This window comes from Cydia splendana, chromosome 7, assembly GCF_910591565.1.
Source record: "Cydia splendana chromosome 7, ilCydSple1.2, whole genome shotgun sequence".
Classification (NCBI taxonomy): Eukaryota; Metazoa; Arthropoda; class Insecta; order Lepidoptera; family Tortricidae; genus Cydia; species Cydia splendana.
Window position 1 is genome coordinate 1,727,871 of NC_085966.1, and position 23,307 is coordinate 1,751,177.

At 36.5% G+C, this 23,307-nt stretch overlaps 2 protein-coding genes across 3 annotated transcripts in view; one reads left to right on the plus strand and one right to left on the minus strand.

Moving 5' to 3' along the window:
• Positions 1–14,753, plus strand: part of LOC134791997 (moesin/ezrin/radixin homolog 1) — a 91,109-nt gene extending 76,356 nt beyond the window's left edge. For both annotated transcript variants that reach the window (XM_063763110.1, XM_063763109.1), the window contains 2 exons: positions 11,756–11,962; positions 12,308–14,753. In XM_063763110.1, the coding sequence (XP_063619180.1) occupies positions 11,756–11,962; positions 12,308–12,472 (372 nt within the window). In that variant the 3' untranslated portion in view covers positions 12,473–14,753. The remainder of the gene's footprint in view (positions 1–11,755; positions 11,963–12,307) is intronic.
• Positions 14,754–16,981: 2,228 nt separating this feature from the next.
• Positions 16,982–21,975, minus strand: LOC134792005 (zinc finger protein 157-like). Its single transcript, XM_063763117.1, has 8 exons — positions 21,598–21,975; positions 21,219–21,500; positions 20,876–20,920; positions 19,459–19,635; positions 19,122–19,285; positions 18,123–18,298; positions 17,355–17,507; positions 16,982–17,251 (listed from the first exon to the last, which is right to left on the minus strand). The coding sequence occupies exons 1-8, from the start codon at positions 21,769–21,771 to the stop codon at positions 17,067–17,069; spliced, it is 1,356 nt and encodes a 451-aa protein (XP_063619187.1). The 5' UTR covers positions 21,772–21,975; the 3' UTR covers positions 16,982–17,066.
• Between the last annotated feature and the right edge of the window lie 1,332 nt (positions 21,976–23,307).

The following is a 23,307-nucleotide window of genomic DNA, read 5'->3' on the forward strand; positions in this document are numbered from 1 at the left end:
TGTCCGACCGAAGGTTCGGTTTCGGTTTCGGCCAGTTTCGGCCAAAAATCATGTTTCGGCTGTAGTTTCGGTTTCGGCCAAAAAACGGCCGAACCTTTCGGCCGGGCCGAAACTTACGAAATGGTACTTCGTACTATGAAACTAAACTATGAGACAAAGACCAAAAGTTGGGGAATAAGTAGGACAACAATATTAATATGTACCTACATAATTATACTGATTAATGTATAGGTACCTACAGAAATTAATTGGTTTATTATAAAACACAATTCCACTAATGAGGGCGCTACTAGAAGGTCGACGCAGTCTTAAGAGGCTGTTAATACCTATAACGCGCACACTGTCTAATTGTATGGACATTGGTTGGAGTCTCTGTGCTCAACTACTTATCCTGAAGCCTGAAGCACGGCTTTGACTTCGCATGAAAGTTCGCCTCACTGGGACACTTCGGACGTTTAGGCCCACGTGAAGATCGGTACCCGGCCTTGCGATATTGTCAACAAAAAATTCGCGCTCGCTGCGCTCGCGTTTTTGGTTGACCCTGTATCTACGTGTTGGCTTGACTAGTGAATGAATAGAGTTAGACCAAGAAATTACTGCTATTATTTTGATAGCATACGCAGTGCAACTAGTGCAAATGTTATTTATACGTCATAATTTCATAGAAGTTTTGACTTTTAAAATAACACATGCACTGCGTGTGTTATCAAATCGTTGCAGAATTATCTTGGTCTAACTCTAGTAACTTTCTTAAAAAACTGCTTAAGTAACATCAATTTCAAGGACATTGGGTATTGACAGCCCCATAATATGTGTGTAAAAGCGGTTTTATAACATTTTTCAACGATTTTAACAAGTCTACAAAAGGTTCGGTTTCGGTTTCGGTTTCGGCCGAAACTAGAGCCAAAGCCGAACATTCGGTTTCGGTTTCGGCAAAAAAACATGTTTCGGTCGGACACTAGAAGGAACAAATTGTAATGATTTACTATAGTCTGTTCGAGGTACGGAAAACGGTGAAAAATATAGATAATACTCCTAAAAATACGTGTGATACCTCATTAGATTCGTAATGATGTCTAGAAAAATGTATTCGAAGCGTGTATTAGCACACAAAAAAATACAAAAGTTATTAACAAAAAAAGGGAGAAAAAAGTAGATTTGTCTTAAAATATCTCAAAAAGTATTAATATTTAAGAAACCAAAATTAATATTATAAAAGAGGAGGATATTTCCAATCAAACATTCCATACTTGCAGAACTGTATTTCCATTATTTATACAATGAAACCTGGATAAGTGAGACTTCAAGGGACGAGCAGATTTGTCTCACTTAAAGAGGTATTCCACTTACCCAGGCTCTCAGTTAGCCAGGTACAAATACATTTCTGTCTCATTTACAGAGGGTCCCATTAATAGAGGTGAGAATAGAGGATATATTTCAGTTATGGAGGTGGTTAATAAAGAATTTTGTAATTATCTTTAAAAATAAATAAGGTAAAATAATCCTTATCCCTAAATATTTTTGAAGTCTGTATATACCACATTGATATTTTTGTGTTGATATTTCTTTGAATTTATTTTGAATGATTCTCCAAAGGATAGATTTTTTTCAATTAAATTTGATACGGACTTCATTGCGTCTGAGAAATCTATTAAATGAAAATGTGTTTATTCGTGTTACTTATCAAGATTTCAGCTAGTAACTAAATGAAACTTAAAGTCGTTTAGACACAACTAAGCAAATGCGGAATTAGCGGGTAGACTAAAATAAAGTCCAAGTTAGAGAGGTCATAGATTGACGTTATCTCAGATACAGAGGTCAATTCCTATAAAATAAAAAAAAAACAATTAGGATAAGGGCTTGTGCACAAATCACGCGAGGTTCGATAGGGGGAGGGGGGTCACGAAAAAATCACGATAGTTCACGTTGGGGGAGGGGGGTATAAGGAAACAAAAAACCTACCACATGAGTAGATAGTTGTTCTCGGTTTCGTTAAACATATATCTACATTCTGCACTTCAAAATAGCGAGTATATTTAACGAAAATAGAAAAATAAACAAGATTTTCTATATACAATACTATTTATCTTACAAATAGACGAATGAAAAAAAATCTAAAAAATACACGTGAGGTTGTGTGGGGGGAGGGGGGTAGCCAAAAACCTTACCAAATATCACCGGGGGGGGGGGGGGGGGTCAAAAAGTAGCCGAAAACACCTCGCGTGATTTGTGCACAACCCCTAATGTAATCTTATAAATAATATAGTCTCAGTAAAAGAGGTAAAATACACTGTCTGTCTCAATTATAGAGGTAAATGTGACTATAAAATCACAAAAACGAATCCCAGTTACAGAGGTTCGTTTTATCTCACTAACAGAGGTAATTCAGTGCTAAAGTGTCGGGACCGCACCATGAGTCCCAGCTATAGAAGTTTCTTACTTATCCAGGTCCCACTTAACCAGGTTTCACTGTACTTCTTTTTCAACGCTGAACACAGCCCTCCGCGCCTCATTTTCGAGAAACGCGCGCGGCGTGAAAAAGCCCTTACGTAACATTAAATATGATTTTAAAGACATTAAATATTGATTGAAATTTTTTTTTTAAATATGGTGTATTTAAAACATGTTAACAAATGTACTACTTGTATAAATTTATCTTAAAGTTATTTTTTCAATGAGTTATGCAATTGTTAATAAACAAAATTTTCTCGAAATTCCTTCTTTATTGAAAACGAAAATAAAATGTATAAATAACTATTGTAAAATTTTGTCGCTTTCTAGAGCCCTTCTCATATACATGCTTAATAAGATCACATTATAAAATTTTTAATAAAGTTAAAAGTTTGCTTAAAATAAGTTTTAGAATAACATAGAAAATTGACGTAGAACGAAAAATCAAGGTAAAATTGTAAAATATAAAACAATATTATAACCAAACTATTAATTTTTTCAGAACTTTTATAGCGTGATCTTATTAAGCATGTATATGAGAAGGGCTCTAGAAAGCGACAACATTTTACAATAGTTATTAATACATTTTTTATTCGTTTTCAATGAAGAAGGAATTTCGAGAAATTTTTTGAAAAAATAACTTTAAGATAAATTTATACAAGTATTACATTTGTTGACATATTTTAAATACAGCATATTTTTTTTAATTTTTCATTGAACATTTAATACCTTTAAAATTATATTTTCACTTCTCATGCTCAAAAAGTGCACCTTTATGTCGTGCGTAGACGACATAAAATCGCATTTTATGCTCTAGAGCATAAAGTAAAATCATCTATTACGACCCATATTGACTTAGCAATAAAGTCCAAATTCTGCCATACAAACTGCCAGCCCTGCCGGCGCGCCCCCGACCGGCGCTCTCCCGATCGGCGTGCCCCGCGCCTCCGACCGGCCCAAGAACAATTTTCTTTAGTCTTGAATAAATACGTTAAAATAACCTAAAATATTTGATTTTTTGTATATTTTCCTCGCAATCGAAGTGAAAAGCAGAGTGTACAACAAGGGCATAAATGTCCATTTTTACCCTCGTCTACTATTTTGGTCTTCGCTTCGCTCAGACCAAAAAATTGCCTCGGGTAAAAATGGGTCACTTTATGCCCTTGTTGTACAATCTACTATTAATGTTACGTAATCGCTTTTTCACGCCGCGCGCGTTTCCCGAATATGGGGCGCGGAGGGCTGTGTTCAGCGTTGAAAAAGAAGTACAAATAGTGGAAATACAGTTCTGCAAGTATGGAATGTTTGATTGAAAATATCCTCCTCTTTTATAATATTAATTTTGGTTTCTTAAATATTAATACTTTTTGAGATATTTGGGAAATAAGACATATCTACTTTTTTCTCCCTTTTTTTGTTAATAACTTTTGTAATTTTTTGTGTGCTAATTAGGGCTCCCGGTATCCGTGTTACACGCCGAAACGAATACCCGTGTTCTTAAGACCGGCGGTGCTAAGAACACGGTTTACACGGAACCGCCGAGATCCGGATACGTATCCAAGAACCGTTCCCAAGAAACGTTTCTCAGATACGTATCTCCGTTTACACGGGTACTTAAGACCGGCCCGAACGGATCCGAAACAGTTTGAGCTAATCAATGCTCTAGCTCTGGGTATGCAAGGTCTAGTATTGAATGTTGACTTCAGATGAACTCGTTTAGCGTACGAATTTTTTTTTTAATTATTTATAACAGTTTTAACACATGTGTTAATATATCATATTTAACCAACTATACAATACAGGGTCATTTTTGGACCGTATGCCATATTGTGCGAGGTGATTAGGTAGGCCATACTGAACAACTTTTTGTATGGGACCAACTCCGAAATCACAAATTTTTTTTGGCCGTTTCATACATTTTGGTCGAGTGGATGTCGACGTTTTCTATGGGAAGGCCAAATTTTTTTTGGGATTTCGAGGTTGGTCCCATAGAAAAAGTTGTTCAGTATGACCTACCTAATCACCTCGCACAATATGGCTAAAGGTCCAAAAATGACTCTGTATATGAATGGAAGTAGGTGTCCCTATTCTATATAGTCTACTATTTTTAATTTTGAACTTACTCGTCCCTAGTTTAGAACCTTAATTAGGGTTCCGTACCCAAAGGGTAAAACGGGACCCTATTACTAAGACTCCGCTGTCCGTCCGTCCGTCTGTCACCAGGCTGTATCTCGTAATCTGTGATAGCTAGACAGCTGAAATTTTCACAGATGATGTATTTCCGTTGCCGCTATAACAACAAATACTAAAAACAGAATAAAATAAAGAATTAAGTGGGGCTCTGGGACTTAAGTACTTGGATGGGTGACCGTTTTTATAGAGAATGGTACGGTACCCTTCGTGTGCGAGTCGGACTCGCACTTGGCCAATTTTTTTTTACTATTATTGCTTTTAAGTTAATTTTATTACATATTACATTTCAATCAAAGAAACACATTTTATATATAATGGTGTAAGTTATATAGTTTCGCGAAGAATAGGTATGCAGACAAATACTACCTACTACTACTTTGTGGTTATTTGTTATTTTTATCAATTACCTAACTGTTAACTAATCTACCAACGAAGAAAAAAAAGTACAGCGGCATTTGAAACGCAGGATTTCACGCGAGAACCTTAAAAACCTATGCTACCTTGGTTACCTTGCAATTATATTGCTAAATACATTAAGATAGATCTCAAAATTGGTAATCATTCATGTTGACTGGGGTCACTTTCACACTAGTGCTCAGGTAATAAATGCCGGCCGGTGGTGTTCCATTCATTAGAACTTTAGAACGTGTTGTTTTCCAATACCCTTTTGTCTGATATCGCCGAAAACAAGTAGGGTCCCAAACCATTATCAGAACTGCCATAGCTAATTATAAGCTTTATGTCGGTGTAATAAGGAGAACCTGTCTACACATATATGAAATTGTAACAAAAGCAGCGGCTAAAATTAAAGAAGCAAATGAACACGAAATATGACTGACTTGGATTCGAACGATATTGTGTTTAGGTAAGTAGGTATGACTCCAGTTCGCCACTTAGTCGGCCAATTCTTAAAATACAGTCTTTCCAAGTTACTTTAATTTAAAATCGTTTTGTTGTTTTGTTGCTAAAATTGTAAATAATATTTATTAGTACAGTCTTAAAGTTCATTTTATATGATAATAAGATAATGAATTAAGAAAAGTCTTACTTTTTATAAATTCATACTAAATTATATTAAAAGTTGTAAATACATTACTTATTGGCAGATACACATGATTACAGTGTAAACTCTTTATAACGTCACTCGATTTAACGACAAACTCCTTAAAATGTCGAAATTGCTTGACTTTGGTTGGTTTACCTTGTTTTCTATACAGTAATACACTCTATATAGCGTCACGCTCACTCCATTTAACGACAACAATACGGCATAATACATCATTAAGAAATACTTTCTAAGTTGCCGAAATTGATATAAACTGCAGCTGTGTACGTTTTTTTGTTTGCTGTTTTGTTGTTTTATTATCTAGCACGTGTTTACTTCGACTGACGTACCGGAGATTCTAAGAAAATTTGTCTTTTGTTTTTGTATGATCAACTTGCACATGTTTACCTCGGGCACTAGACTTTTGACAAGATGTTACACGTTATAAATTTATAGGCGTTGTTATTTGTATGAAATGAATGTTCTTCTTGTGCAAAATATGTCCTAAATATATTATAAACAGATACATTAGAATATTTAGAATAGTAAGATGACCGTTTTATTTCACTCCATTTAACAACCACTCTCTATACTTAACGTCGAAAAATCCGCAGTCCCTTCAGTGTCGTTATATAGAGTTTACACTGTATTTATTAATTTTTACGTGGTTTACTATAATGATACTAAGATGTCTGGCTTACGTAACTTAAAAAATAATTATATTAAAAATATACATTTCTTATTGACATATTCTGTCAATAATTCTGTCATATTCTGTATTCGTAAAAACTCACACATACAATATACAGAATACAAATTATTAAAAATATAAGAACTGTTTAAAAATATGCAATTGGTAAGAATATTGTATACTTACCTACCACCACCTACCAGATCATGCATGGCCAGATTTTAACGTAAAGTCTTTATACTCTTTATTGCTTTTATTTTCTTTAAGCACTTTAAATTTATTGCTATCAAGTTATATTAATAAACCATAAAGTATTAGTATTTGAAGTCTTATATAAAATACTATTTTGATAACTAGCATAGGTATACCTATTGTATTTCTAATTTTCTACTCGTATTTGCAACATTGCAAGCAAAAACTACCTGGTCAAAAAGGGCTCTGTAAACCGTTTATTGAATTTCGACTCTATGAACCACGGAATAAGGTTAAATATGACGGAAACTCGTCATGAATCTTTTGTCTACTAATCTGACTCTTAAGTACGCCGCGCCGGTTCGTTCCTTCGCTACTCGTCAAGGACGTGTCCGGAGTAGGGCTCGCGGTCGAGTCCGTGTTTCGTTTACACGTTTCGAATACCCGTTTCCGAATAACACGTACACGGTTTTCTGGCCCGTTCCGCACGTGTAATTAAGAAACGTGTAATTAAGATCCGTCTCCACGGATAAACGGGTATTCGGAGAAACGGATCTTATTTACCCGTGGCTCCGGACACGTCCTTGACGAGTAGCGAAGGAACGAACCGGCGCGGCGTACTCAAGAGTTAGAAACAAGTAGACGCAAGATTCATGACGAGTTTCCGTCATATTTAACCTTATTCCGTGGTTCATAGAGTCGAAATTCAATAAACGGTTTCTGAGCAGGTAGTTTTTGCTTGCAATGTTGCAATACGAGTAGAAAATTAGAAATACAGTATACCTATGCTACTTATCAAAATAGTATTTTATATAAGACTTCAAATACTAATACTTTATGGTTTATTAATATAACTTGATAGCAATAAAATTAAAGTGCTTAAAAAAAATTAAAAGCAATAAAGAGTATAAAGACTTTACGTTAAAATCTGGCCATGCATGATCTGGTAGGTGGTGGTAGGTAAGTATACAATATTCTTACCAATTGCATATTTTTAAACAGTTCTTATATTTTTAATAATTTGTATTCTGTATATTGTATGGGTGAGTTTTTACGAATATATTCTGTCAATAAGAAATGTATATTTTTTAATCTAATTATTTTTTAAGTTACGTAAGCTAGACATCTTAGTATTATTATAGTAAACCATGTAAAAATTAATAAATACAGTGTAACTCTATATAACGACATTAAGGACACTGAAGGGACTGCGGATTTTTCGACGTTAAGTATAGAGAGCGGTTGTTAAATGGAGTGAAATAAAAAGGTCATCTTACTATTCTAAATATTCTAATGTATCTGTTTATAATATACTTAGGACACATTTTGCACAAGAAGAACATTCATTTCATACAAATAACAACGCCTATTAATTTATAACGTGTAACATCTTGTCAAAAGTCTAGTGCCCGAGGTAAACATGTGCAAGTTGATCATACAAAAACAAAAGACAAATTTTCTTAGAATCTCCGGTACGTCAGTCGAAGTAAACACGTGCTAGATAATAAAACAACAAAACAGCAAACAAAAAAACGTACACAGCTGCAGTTTTTATCAATTTCGGCAACTTAGAAAGTATTTCTTAATGATGTATTATGCCGTATAGTTGTCGTTAAATAGAGTGAGCGTGACGCTATATAGAGTGTATTACTGTATAGAAAACAAGGTAAACCAACCAAAGTCAAGCAATTTCGACATTTTAAGGAGTTTGTCGTTAAAACGAGTGACGTTATAAAGAGTTTACACTGTAATCATGTGTATCTGCCAATAAGTAATATATTTACAACTTTTAATATAATTTAGTATGAATTTATGAAAAGTAAGACTTTTCTTAAATTCATTATCTTATTATCATATAAAATGAACTTTAAGACTGTACTAATAAATATTATTTACAATTTTAGCAACAAAACAACAAAACGATTTTAAATTAAAGTAACTTGGAAAGACTGTATTTTACGAATTGGCCGACTAAGTGGCGAACTGGAGTCATACCTACTTACCTAAACACAATATCTTAAAAGTCATATTTATTTCGTGTTCATTTGCTTAGATACATTTGCTTCTTTAATTTTAGCCGCTGCATTTGTTACAATTTCATATATGTGTAGACAGGTTCTCCTTATTACACCGACATAAAGCTTATAATTAGCTATGGCAGTTCTGATAATGGTTTGGGACTACTTGTTTTCGGCGATATCAGACAAAAGGGTATTGGAAAACAACACGTTCTAATGAATGGAACGCCACCGGCCGGCATTTATTACCTGAGCACTAGTGTGAAAGTGACTCCAGTCAACATGAATGATTACCAATTTTGAGATCTATCTTAATGTATTTAGCAATATAATTGCAAGGTAACCAAGGTAGCATGGGTTTTTATGGTTCTCGCGTGAAATCCTGCGTTTCAAATGCCGCTGTACTTTTTTTGCTTCGTTGGTAGATTAGTAACTAATCTAACAGTTAGGTAATTGATAAAAATAACAAATAACCACAAAGTAGTAGTAGGTAGTATTTGTCTGCATACCTATTCTTCGCGAAACTATATAACTTACACCATTATATATAAAATGTGTTTCTTTGATTGAAATGTAATATGTAATGAAATTAACTTAAAAGCAATAATAGTAAAAAAAATTGGCTAAGTGCGTGTTAGATAAATGAATATTTTTTTTAAATATTAAATATATTAAAAACTCAAAATTAATAATCAATAATTACTTTCAAGGCAAAACTTGTCAGGAAGTTATCTATTAATCATGATTTATAATTATGTAAAACTGCAAAATCAATAACTTGATACTATTTAAGTTTTAAGCAAGATAAATAAAATAATAAACTGATGTAATTGAAAATAAAACTGTTTTATTCAAGTAAATATTCCAATTTATTAACATTATCATCAACAACTTATAAACACAATCACTATTAGTTTATAATTCAGTAAAAGATGATTTAATTAATTATTAATTAATTAATCCATCTAATTAATCAAGTAAGTACATAATTATTACAATAATTACCAACATAGTATTTACTTAACTTTCAATATTCCTTTGGCGATGATTAACTCAGTGCTGCAGGGCAAAGCAGAATGCAGAATGCTCAAAGCAGAATGCAGAATGATGAATGATCAATAATGGATCGGCCGCTCTCTTTTATACCCATTTCTACCTGGCAACTGGTTGATCATGCCACCTGTCATTCGATAAGTGACGTCACAGAAGTAGTTTCTCATGTACCTCGTCCAATTATCGAATTATGCAGAATAAAACTATTAGAACATCTTTTTAATAAACTCCGTTATACATAATTATTAATCAGTAATATTAATACGAAATATAATTACTTCAAAGTAGTTTACAAATCTTAGTAGTAGGTTAACGTACTGTTTCTCTTGTCAACCGTGATTTCGTATCGTACCCACATAAATAACAATTTCAGTAAAATTCACGTGATGTTGTGTTAAGTGTTTAAATAGTGTAATATATTATCAACATTGGACATCAAAGAGTAACAGGTCAGTTTCATAGGTAATACAATTTGTACATAGAATAACAATATTCTAACATGCGAGTCGGACTCGCACACGAAGGGTTCTGTACCATTATCTATAAAAACGGTCACCCATCCAAGTACTGACCCCGCCCGACGACCCCGACGTTGCTTAACTTCGGTCAAAAATCACGTTTGTTGTATGGGAACCTCACTTAAGTCTTTATTTTATTCTGTTTTTAGTATTTATTGTTATAGCGGCAACGGAAATACATCATCTGTGAAAATTTCAGCTGTCTAGCTATCACAGATCACGAGATACAGCCTGGTGACAGACGGACGGACGGACGGACGGACGGACAGCGGAGTCTTAGTAATAGGGTCCCGTTTTACCCTTCGGGTACGGAACCCTAATTAAGGTTCTAAACTAGGGACGAGTTAGTTCAAAATTAAAAATAGTAGACTATATAGAATAGGGACACCTACTTCCATTCATATACATAGTCATTTTTGGACCGTTAGCCATATTGTGCGAGGTGATTAGGTAGGTCATACTGAACAACTTTTTCTATGGGACCAACCTCGAAATCCCAAAAAAAATTTGGCCTTCCCATGGAAAACGTCGACATCGACATCCACTCAACCAAAATGTATGAAACGGCCAAAAAAATTTTTGTGATTTCGGAGTTGGTCCCATACAAAAAGTTGTTCAGTATGGCCTACCTAATCACCTCGCACAATATGGCTAACGGTCCAAAAATGACCCTGTATTGTATAGTTGGTTAAATATGTTATATTAACACATGTGTTAAAACTGTTATAAATAATTTAAAAAAAAAATTCGTACGCTAAACGAGTTCATCTGAAGTCAACATTCAATACTAGACCTTGCATACCCAGAGCTAGAGCATTGATTGGCTCAAACTGTTTCGGATCCGTTCGGGCCGGTCTTAAGTACCCGTGTAAACGGAGATACGTACCTGAGAAACGTTTCTTGGGAACGGTTCTTGGATACGTATCCGGATCCCGGCGGTTCCGTGTAAACCGTGTTCTTAGCACCGCCGGTCTTAAGAACACGGGTATTCGTTTCGGCGTGTAACACGGATACCGGGAGCCCTAGTCCGGAGCCACGGGTAAATAAGATCCGTTTCTTCGAATACCCGTTTATCCGTGGAGACGGATCTTAATTACACGTGCGGAACGGGCCAGAAAACCGTGTACGTGTTATTCGGAAACGGGTATTCGAAACGTGTAAACGAAACACGGACTCGACCGCGAGCCCTAGTGCTAATACACGCTTGGAATACATTTTTCTAGACATCATTACGAATCTAATGAGGTATCACACGTATTTTTAGGAGTATTATCTATATTTTTCACCGTTTTCCGTACCTCGAACAGACTACTAGTCAATCGACCGATATTGTATTTTCCTAATATAGATTCAGAATCTCTGACATTTTCGTCACTTTTCAGTTCTTGTCAGAAAGTGACATTTATGATACAAAATGTGTCAAAAATGTAGGTCTCGGAACAAATTTCAAAGCTACGGGGAACATACAGTTTTAAAAGTAATATATGTATTGTGAAATATCTAATATAAAACGTTTATTCGTATTAAAAAGGATGCTAGGATTCTATTTAATCCTTGCAAGGGTTAATAAAATAAGCATGTACGTTTTGTATAGGACGAGGCGGCGGCGCTGCTGGCGGCGGCGGTGACGCCCTCGCACCACCACGTGGCGGAGGCGGGCGGCAAGGACGACGCGGGCTCGGACGGCGGCTCGGACGCGGGCGGCGGCGAGCTGGCCGGCGCTCCTGATGACCTGGTGGACCCCGTCGAGGACCGCCGCACGCTCGCCGAGCGGAACGAGCGCCTGCACAGCCAGCTCAAGGTAACATTCGCGGTTTTATTTGCTTCCCGATAAGATCTAATTACGAGGTATCATAGATGAATGCGACAGAATTGTTCTAAAAGTACCTTCTTAATTAAAAAAATAAAACTGTTAGATACTTACATTTTTTTTCACTACAACGGCTCGTATTTTTCTTTATTTAAAATATAATTCATTTGGATTCGATTTTAATGTTTCAGAGTTTTAAGTTTATAATATCTAGCTGGCTTCTCGCTCGCTCGGGTAATATTAGCACGAGGACTTAAACGACAACTTTGCCCCCTTATAACTATTAAACCTGATCCACTTTCACAGTAAAAACTAATCCCAGTTTACCCCATTCAGGCCCTGAAGCAAGACCTCGCCCAGTCCCGCGACGAAACGAAGGAGACCGCCATGGACAAGATCCACCGCGAGAACGTGCGCCAGGGCCGCGACAAGTACAAGACGCTGCGCGAGATCCGCAAGGGCAACACCAAGCGTCGCGTCGATCAGTTCGAGAACATGTAACCGCAGTACATGGAAACTAGACCGGCTCAATGCGATGACTGGGGGTTATATTTCACCGTGTCCATATTTGCAACACTTAGAACAGAGGTCGGAAAACTCGCGAGCCGCGTGCGGCTCTTCGGGTCAACCAAAACTTTACACTTTGTGGTCTTAGACTATTGAAAACACCATTTGCTCTTTGAGACTCCTAAAACAGCTTATTCACTATATGGGTCTTCTCCCCAAAAGTTTGCCGACCCCAGACTTAGAACATTGAAATTTCCTGTGTCAAATGAAATGTTAGAATATTTGGCCGTGTCCACATTTACGACACTTAAAACATTGAATGTTCAAATGTCAATATTTTGCCATGTCCATATTTACAACAATTAAAACATTGAATGTTGGAATAAGACCTTATATGTGAAATAGTTCTTGTATATTGCGACTAAGAACTGCCTTATCTAAAAGACTAATTTTTGTACGTGTGGTCGTGATCTGTGAGAACTATTTATCAGTATTGTAACCGACTTATTAGGCATAAATACATCAAGTTTTGAAGAAACAACATTTAACATTGTCAGTAATGTCATCACTTACTAAGAAATTAAACTAGACTGCACTATAACTTATTGCGGTCAATTTATATAAAGACATCTAAAATAAATATACAATTTGTGCTACTAAAGCTCTAATTTAGTACTTATATCCGAGTTTAACGGTTAAATATTAAAAAGCCCATCAGTCTACGGTTTGGACCAAGTTTTTTAAGCGTTTTAAACATATCCTAGTTAAGGACGGCCTAAGGGAGTCGGTAAAGCAGCGACAATTCGCTCTCCTAATGCTGTCACTTTTGAGTAAAATATACACAAATTATTAAAAAATGTCAGACAATAATCTGCCAAAAGTATAGACAAAGTATTTCAGACTAGACTATAATTATTAAATCATTGTATTTTCCATTTTATTTGCAATCTATCTCAATTTATTCATCAAATAAATGTATTTACAATAACAACTGTCTATAATTTTTGCAGATACTATTGTATAGAACTATGTATTTGTATGTATGGTCCGTCGAATGTATTTTTAGAGAATTTTATTCTCGACTTATAATTGTACGCAATAATAGTCTATTGTATGGTAAAGGTCATATTTTGTATAAGAGGGCGCGGTCGATTCGGAAAACTGAGTTTCCAAGTACATATTTTGGATCAAAATCCAATATAATTTTGAAAAAGTGCTGTTAGACCGTCGCTTAAAGTGGTAAGGTTGCAACCGTCCGAATGGCCCTTGGAGTTTCGAACTTAAACCTTAATTAAATCGCAAGAAAGATGAGAATTCTGTGCACTTTTCAGCACGAACTCGCGACGTCAGTCGGGACTATATGTAAATATTGATTATTACTTAATAGTAATTTTATTTTAGACCATAATGTGCTATAACCGAATATGTATACAAGAGGAATCATGTTTTAACCATATTTTAAAAACATTTACAAACAACCACGACGGCACACCGGCTTGTTTTATTATTAATAATTATTTTTTAAATAATTCGGATTTTATTTCTAACTGATAGATGTATGTTGGGAATGTGAGTCATGAAACTGTGCGTCGAGTTATTCAGTAATGTTTATTTGTATTAGGTATGTTATAGTTGCCTGTTGACTACTGTAGGGATAGCGTAGGTAGAGGCCAGCGGCCGAACTTCCCTCCGATGCCTCGGTCGCTTTGTCCTGTTCTCTCACCAGGTGAGTGAGCGAGCTCGACCGAGGCGTGGGTAGCCGGTTCGGCAGCGGCCTTGCTCCGGGGAGAGAGACGGCGATACATTAGAGAAGGATGCTCAAGCGTTGGAGCGGGCCGCGGGGCGCATCTTATTTATTTTTATAATCATTTATAATTAGCCGTAGGAGATATCGGTTCAAGTGTAATTATCGTATCTATTCTTTCTGTCCGATCGCCTCGCGATCTCTTGAACAAAATTCGAAAAGCTTCAGTTTAGTATGCTTTTAGGGAGCGTATATTTAATTGTTAAGTGTATAAAAGGCATTCCATAAGTTACAATACGGTTGGCGTGAGTTGTTTCGAAATTATATTAGCGAGCGTTCTGTGTTCTGTTTGAAGTGCCATCCGTTGCATGTTCCGAGTCTAAACGCTGTCAGATCGCTGCGATTGTCGCTGCGACTGGCGGCACGGTTACGCTAAACTATTTATATCTTGTCATTATTTTCTAAAATTATACAATACCATGTTGCCTTTCAACTACTGTGAATTTTTTTCCAATAAAACGATTAAGTAAATGGTGTGTTTTATTTCTTAGCATTATCACATATGCACTTAATTTCATTAAGTGAGACTTATATACCTTAATACCATATACCTACACTTATGTTAATATAGTAGTGATTCTGATTCCATTGAAAGCAACGAAACACTTTAAGAGCCCATCAACGCAACGTGCACACTATGCGTCCAAAGTTAAACCGGCCGTTTTTGTTTCGAGTTCATAGATCGACGAATCCAGCCACATATAAACTAGTTTGATGTATTCAAAAGGTATTTAAATACACAATACAGTCCGTAGCGGCCCCCTTTTTTAAATAGCTGTCGTTAAATTTAAATAATCAAGATTATTTAGCAGTGGCGCTAGTGTGCACGTTGATGGGCTCTTAATAAGTATTTATCAACAAAGAGTAATATTTAGCTGGATAAATACCCAATTCACGTTATATTACATACATGTACATAAAAACATTATATAGAAAAAAACAAATTTGACTAGATTTAACTACCCGACCTAGTTGAATACCAAAGTAAATAAATGAAAAATCTATAGTACCAATAATTAGCCACATGTGCAAAGTGTTGGTGGAGAAAGGGAAAGGAAATAAATAAATTAGTCATCTCAAATCTTCGTATCAAGTAGCCAACGTGTTTATAATGTTCATATAGCCGCCAGGCACGCGCCTGTTCTTTGCACGTATTTTTTTTTATGTAGATATTCATTTTCAAAGCAAATTTCATAATACATATTTGTTACATTTGTATAAACATTTTGTATACTTTGCAACAGCACAAGTCACATCTGCCACATACTCCTAAATATTAATACAAGTAACAGTACAAATTAATATATAAAACCTATATACAGTCAGCAGAAGTGGCTGAGCGGCATCGGCATCTGCTAAGTCATTTTATCTGGCATATAAAACACAACTGAGTCGCTTAACTTCAAATTCGGGTAAATCCATCTGTCAGATTATGCGATTTTGGTATTAAGAAAAGGCAATAGGGTAGATATTTGCTGAGAGGGTCGAATGGATTTACCCGAGTTTGAAGTTAAGCGACACAACTTATGATCGGCTCCGATCCGACCGATCATTACGAGGAATCTATAGGTATAGATACAGTAATACCCAAATTGAATGGGCCCAAACTTGTTTTTTATTGCTATGTGCGGTGCTTATTTATTATATGTTAAATATAATTAAGTATAAAGGCTCTACTAGAAACAAAAATAAAGGAATATGAATATCTTCAGTCTTATCTTACATATCAACTTATAAATATACATGTGTAATCCATAAATTTTGACACATTTTACATAATTCTAGGATAAAATGAAGAATTCGCTGTGCAATTATTGTATTTTTTGCCAATAATTAAGATATAAAAGCCTGACTTTTGAGCCCTTTCATTTTGGTTTTTTACAGTAGAAATGTAACATGTGATGGCTATAATCAGGCCTAAATATCTTTCATTAAGTATCACATGAAATATTAAATATATCCAATTCCTTTAAACCTAGATACGATTTTTCCATTAGTTCTAAAACTCCTAAGTACGAACTCTTATCTATCTCTATTTTATTCGAGATCAGCTAAAAGTCGGTAATAAATATTTAATCTAAAATAACCGTTACCACCAATAAGTCATTTAATTCAAATAATTGGTAAAATGTTATGTATTAGTGCGGTTCAAGGTTCAGGTGTGTCCGAATGATTTTTATTACCTATGTTCAGTAAATTAAAATACCTACTATAAATATAATATTTTGACTATACTAATGTTTTAGTCACAGACTAAGCTACCTTTTGTTAAAAAAAAACCAACCTCAACGACCGTCTAAATTGTTGTTAGGCAATGCGCATGTGGTGACGTAGAACGCTCCACTATGTATTTTCATGTTCAGTGAACGCGCGTTATGTTTCTACACACTCGGGTTCGACGGGTTGTTCTAATTCCGCGTGGCAGATTCTATATTAACGTAGAACACACGCTCCAGTCGCTCCACTATATATTTTTACCTTCAATGGCCGCATTTTCTATGTCTACGCACTCGGGTTCCTCTTGTTGCACGCGGAGCTCTAAGGTGACGTAGAACACACGCTCCGCTATGTATTTTCATCTTCATTGGGCGTGTTGTCAGTCTCATTTTACAGCATCGGGTTCGTCGGGTTCCTCTAGATGCACGCGTTGAGCCCTATGGTGACACAAAACATACGCCCCGTTATGTATTTTTGTCTACATTAAGAGTGTTCTCAGTTTCTACACAATCGGGTTCGTCGGGTTACCTAAACATACGCATACCTGTCACAATATAATTATTCCCGCTATGTATTTTCATCTTCAGTGGGCGCGTTCTCAGTTTCTACGCACTCGGGTTCGTCGGGTTCCTCTAGATGTGCGTGTCTGGCTCTGTGGTGGCGCAGAACTGAACTTTTGTCAGCGAATTGTCGCCGACAAGCGCCGCAGACATATACGCGGCCGGAGTGAGTCATCATGTGGCGCGATAGACCTGGAAAAAAAGACATGTATTTTTTTTTATGTTATTATAGTTGAGCACTTGTGTGGACGCACCGCTGTCAACATAGATGAGTTAACCTGTTTCGTATAATTACCTGAAGAATACAGGAACAGTTTAGGACAGTGAGGGCAGCTGTGCAACGCCAGCGCCCTCTCGTGTGGGGGGAGGTGTGACCGCTCGTGCAGGTGTAAAGCGTTGCGTTGAGTGAAGCTCTTGTTGCACGTTGAGCACTTATGGGGACGCACCGCTATTGACAAAGAAAAAAAAAATTTTTATTAGATTAAACCTGAGAAGTTCTTTTACATTTTTCAATCATTGGATATTGGAGTGTGAATTAATCGTAACACATGAAAATATGTACATTTTAACCAATTTTCGAGAAAATTTGTGACCATTTTTGTTAATGATATGGATTTTTTTTGTTGATCCAGTCAGGCGTGGCTCACTCCGCGATTTCGTCGCTTTGCAACAGGTAGCTACAAGTAAATCCGTCCCACACCAATTTTGGTGGCTAACCATAAGCCGCGCGTGGCGCTGTCGCCACCTAGCAGTCATATCTGTCCTAATCGTAACAGACGCGTTTTGTTAGAGAATGAATCTTCTGTACCTAGTACTATTATTTATTCTGTGATCCAGTTTAGATTTTCTTTGGAAACGGCGTAACGCGTAACCATGGGTTTTTGTGAAATCTACAGCTCTGTGAGCTACTAGTTTTAAAATTCGTGTCCAGAAAGTCAAATTAGGAGCCATATACAAGACCCACAGCACCCATAGTACAAGCTTTGCTTAGTTTGGGGCTAGGTTGATCTGTGTAAGATATCCTCTAACATTTATTATTTATTTATATTAAGGTGAGTATTACCTTCATGGACCAGCATGTGTCGGTGCATGACCTCCTTCTGCGCGAAGCAGCGGTCGCAGCGGGGACAGGCGAAGGGCCGCTCGCCGGAGTGCGTGCGCTCGTGGCGCAGCAGCGCCGAGCGCGACGCGAGCACGCGGCCGCAGACTGAACACCCCATGGCGCCGATGTTTGTGTGGCTGTGGAAAAAGGTTACTATTGAGCCCCTATTGACCGGGTCAAAAACTTGCATTACAGACGGATGGATGTGTCACAAAATACATTTTTTAAAGTATTTGAAATACCAAATACAAACCTACTTTGGTGACTGGTATTTGAAATACAAAATACAAATTACTGTGTTTAAAATAATGTATTTCAAATACAAAATACAAAATACTTTTCATTTTTTTTTGTTTAATCATTTAGTTTTTTTAATGAATATCGTTTCCTTTAAACTTATAGGGTCATTGCGCTTGTTTTCGTCCAGCTCTAGTTTTCGTCCACTTGACGAAATTTTAATATACACCTACACTGCTGCACAAATTTGGGCTGATTTCAATCCTTAGCTAAACAATATAACTGTCTACATATAAAAATTATATTTCCCAAATAGTAAATTAAAAATGAAATATATTATTTGCTAATCTGTCAAGTGCTCGACAACTAGAGCATGGACGGAAACTACTGCAATGACCCTATCCCCTGGCTGTTGACGAAAAGTTCCGCGCAGAATAGCTCGCGCATTGTACCTATTTGCCCTCGTACAAGTCGTACATTATATTTAAAAAAAACGTTCCATTTTAGGATACAAAAAGTACTGAGGTTGACCGAAGTAGCATGACAAATACGAACGTTCCCGAGAAAATACGATGGAAAACAATTATGCACTACATCTGTACTATGTTTATACTGTGTTATTGTTTTTTATTTGCCGTAAGATTTTTAATTGTCACATCTTTCACAAGGACAGTCTTAGAAATTTGTACCAAAATATATTAAAACTTATACGGTCAAACCTACATCTTGCTGGTGTTTTTCTTCGCTTCAACAAAGCTAGGTTTCGGTTCTATAAGCTTAGCCTGCCGCTGGAAACCTGTCTTGGTTGCTTTCGGAACCTCCGCCGGGGCAGGAGCCTCAGATATTTCTATTAAATAATCCTGTGTGTCTGCTTCCAACTCGTCAGCCTAAAAATAAATACAGATGTATAAGACTTGTTAGAAATTACGTAATGAGACTAGGGTTTCAGTGCTTATATTTTGGACTCTTGTCATCGCGCTGCGATAGAATGCCAAGTTTCACAAGAACTGATGTGATTATCATTGTGTGTACGTGAGTATGTCTACTAGTCCTACTATACCTCTTCAACTAACTCCATCCTGACCACCGCCCCATCTCCGGCTTCAAGTTGCAACCTCGACACATCTCCGCGAAGCACTGAGAGCTGGTCATCACGCTGCGATAGGATGCCAAGCTTCACAAGGACCGATGTTATGAGAGTGTTCAGTTCACCGGGTTGCATTATGCGGTACTCTTCCTGAAATAATGCAATGCAAAGAGATAATAAGTGGCTATGGTACACAAGAGAGCAATGAAATAGGAAAATTGTATTAGCAAATAGTGATCCTTCCTACAGATAAATTATTTCACACTGGTCGTGAAATTATAATAATAAATAATAAATATAAATTATAATAAAATCAATAAAAACTTATTAAAAGGGGAAGGATCTTGGTGATTGACACATCTTAATTTTTCATAGATTATACTGGTGAGGTGAGTATTCTATGAAAACTTTCTAAATTTATAGGTGAGTGAGGTGGGTATTCTATGAAAACTTTTTAAATTTATTGCTGTAGCTTTAGCCTCCTGACACCCAGAAGCATAGCTAAGCCCAGTTTTAATAATTTAACTAAAATTATATTAAATTTCTATACCTGTATCTGTAGTAATATATGTATTTGTATAGCTTATAGTTGCACTCTCTCGCAAGGGTCTCCACGGAAGACCAGCGTCGGGGACCTCAAAGGTTCCTTGGCATTATGCTGAGTGGAGACCATTTCAGAAACGCTTTATAACCAATCTATGTCAGTGTTATTAGTTAAGTTTAAATTAAGCGTTTTTGAATAAAGCATATTCTATTCTATTCAAGCAATTGTTTTGTTTTTTAATTTGGGACCCTTAGGGTGGTATTCCATCTGTCCAATATCTTGGTCTAATGTCATTGCGTCTCAATCTCGTATTAAGCAAAATGTGAGACAATATACACATTGGATAAAGAAGTTGGACAGGTGGAATACCACCCTTAAGGCTGATTTAGACGGCGCGCGAACTCGCATACGATTTTAATTACATTGCAGATTATTGGTTACATCCAATTCAACCGACCAATCAAAACCCGCAATGGTATGAAACTCGCATGCGAGTTCTCGCATCGTCTAAATCGGCCCTTAGTTACACAATAAAAGCTAAAAATAGATTGTGGAATATGTACAAAAAATTCTAGGCAGGGTCTCTTCTTCTTAGTCGGATACTCTTGTCAGAGCAGTCGTGGTCATTGAGGTCGTTGTACGGCCTTTTTTGTTGTTTCCCGCCATGCTTCTCTATTTATTGCATTCCGCACGCACAGATTTAAAGGTGACCCGGTGAGAGCTTTAACTTGGTCGGTCCATCGCATTGAAGGCCACAATCTGGGTCTTGTGCCGTCCACTCTGCCCTGTACAACAAGCTCTTAGGAAACAAGGGTCTTAGGAGGGCAAAAGACAAGGAAAACCAACCTGAGGAACTTCTGTATTTTGCTGAACAGGATCTACCGTTTGCACCTAAAAATTTTAAAAATACTGTCAAACATTTTATAGCAGTAAAAAAAATACAGTAAACTTTGATGTAGGAGTTAGATAACATTACAGATTTAAAATTGCTAACAAACAATTAATGATTGTCTTGTACCAATATATCAGATATATTGGAGCGGCTGAGGTGCTCAAAGATATCTGAACACACACTCAATAGAGGCTTCGTTCAGATATTCGTGAGTGCCTTAGCCACTCCAATATATCTGATGGCGACTGTACAGGAACTATGCATTATGTATTTTTTATGTTTCCGAAGTATACTCACATCACTTATCACCGACTCTGGCTCCACCTTGCTGTCAGACTCCTCACCAATCTCCAACCCAAACTCATTGATGTTCATATTCTCGTCCTGATTACACATCTCTTTCAATATCTCCTCATTCTCCGTAACAGTTTCAATTGGTTGCCGATTGCGAGACGCTTGGAGGTGGGACTTCAATCTGTGATATGACAGTTCACATTTCTTCCGGAAAGCGTAGTAGTGTTCTAGATCTTTATAGCAGGTTACACAAACCAGGTTTGGTAGGTTGTCGTCGCGTTTCACCTGTAAATTTGGACAATGAGATTTCAATAAGTAATAAATAAATATTATAGGACAATTTTACAGTTATAAATAAAGCAAATGTTATTATATTACTAACATCCAAACCGACACAGATCATAATCCTCATAGCGAGCGTGGAGCAGATATTATCGGGGTCCTCAGTAAATATCGGCACGGCCGACTCCGCGGTCCCAAGGCACAGCCGGCACAGCCCCATCACGCCCTCGATGTACCGGCACTCCAGTGGCTTCCGTTTGTACGTGCGAATCATTTCCACTGTCACAAAATACGATTAATAAACAATAAGAGTAAGACTCTTCTACGAACGCTCATCACGGCGAAAACGCGACCGCTACGACGCTTCGACGTTATGGAACTTTAGTACAGAACGCTAGAAGAAGATTACGATGTTTAAGTCATGTATTTGATTTCTTTTTGGGCTTAAAATGCGAAATAATCAGCAATTTCCGCCCGAATCCGATGTTTTGTTTGACAACTTTGACATATTGGCCCATCCAACCCCAATACAAGATTGGGAACGTTCAGATATTTTTCAAGAAAAAAAAAAAGTAGTTGCAAGAATATAATACTCATTAACCGTCATTATGTAAATTATCAAAGTGATGAAACAATTCGAAATAGCATGACTTACTAGAAAAACCGTTTCGATTGCCATCACAATGCTGTGAAGATGTTCATACTGTTGTGACATATGGTTATTTGTGTATGTAAAGAATTCGAACGCTCTCTGGAAAGTTTTTTTTTTACAACTTTGTTATGAGACCATGGAAATTACTCATTATCATACCTATTATTTATACGAATATAAAAATAAATGTTTTATTATTTTTGTAAAGGAAATTAAATGACAACATGATTTCTTCAAAATAATATAATTATTGCACAATGAAAAATACTATTCGTTAACTAAGCCGATAGATGTCACTATCACTAGTACATACAAGACAAATGTTGCCCGACTTGCACAAATAATAGTAGGAGATCCCACATATGGTCGACCTTCACCAATCTGTCTGACGGATGAAACTATAAAAATATGAAAGAAAATATGTTCCAGAACATAAATAAATAGGGTTGCCTAAAGAAATATGGTCAAGGCTATTTTTAATAAATTTTGGAAAAAAAATTTTTTTCCTCATATTATTATTTCACCGATTTGTCCGACGAACGAAATAAGTTTCAATGGAAAGTATACAACTTGTACAACATAAATCAACTAGGTTGCCTATCTTTTTCCGGTCACTATTAAGGCCCCAGTACACAATGGGCCATCGCCGGCCACTACAAGGGACGCATTTATGCGTTAGAGGGAGCATGTGATATTGCTATCTCATTCTACCGCATGGCTGCGTCCCTTGGAGTGGCCGGCGATGGCCCATTGTGTACTGGGGCCTTTATGTGGTTGCCGTGTTTAAAGAGGTGATTTTATATCGATATTTGCACTCATCTGACGCTTGCATTATACATCAAAATGATGGTAATTTTATTCTTAGTTATAGACTACTTTTAATATTTAGTATTCTCGTGATGTCCAATATTTTCTCTGAATAATGGGAAATATTATAAACTGGCAACATTTTTCCAGACGAGTGGACGTGTTGAAGAGGGAGGGGTAGAATGTTCGTTGTGTCAAAAGGTCGAGAACATTTATATTGGACTAGTGATGTAGACATACAAGAAGTCATCGAGTCGATAACTAAAATACAAAATTAGTTCATTTATGATGAATGCAACATTTTTAAGTGGTGCTTCTAAGAAAGTGAAATTATAATCAATAACTTAAAAG

Coding starts and splice junctions, on each gene's coding strand:
- LOC134792005 (XM_063763117.1), bottom strand. CDS start 21,771: ATGATTCGCACGTACAAACGGAAGCCACTGGAGTGCCGGTACATCGAG. Junction 20,921..21,218: donor CAGAGTCGGTGATAAGTGAT/GTGAGTATACTT, acceptor TAAAATTTTTAG/GTGCAAACGGTAGATCCTGT. Junction 19,286..19,458: donor GGATGGAGTTAGTTGAAGAG/GTATAGTAGGAC, acceptor ATTTATTTTTAG/GCTGACGAGTTGGAAGCAGA.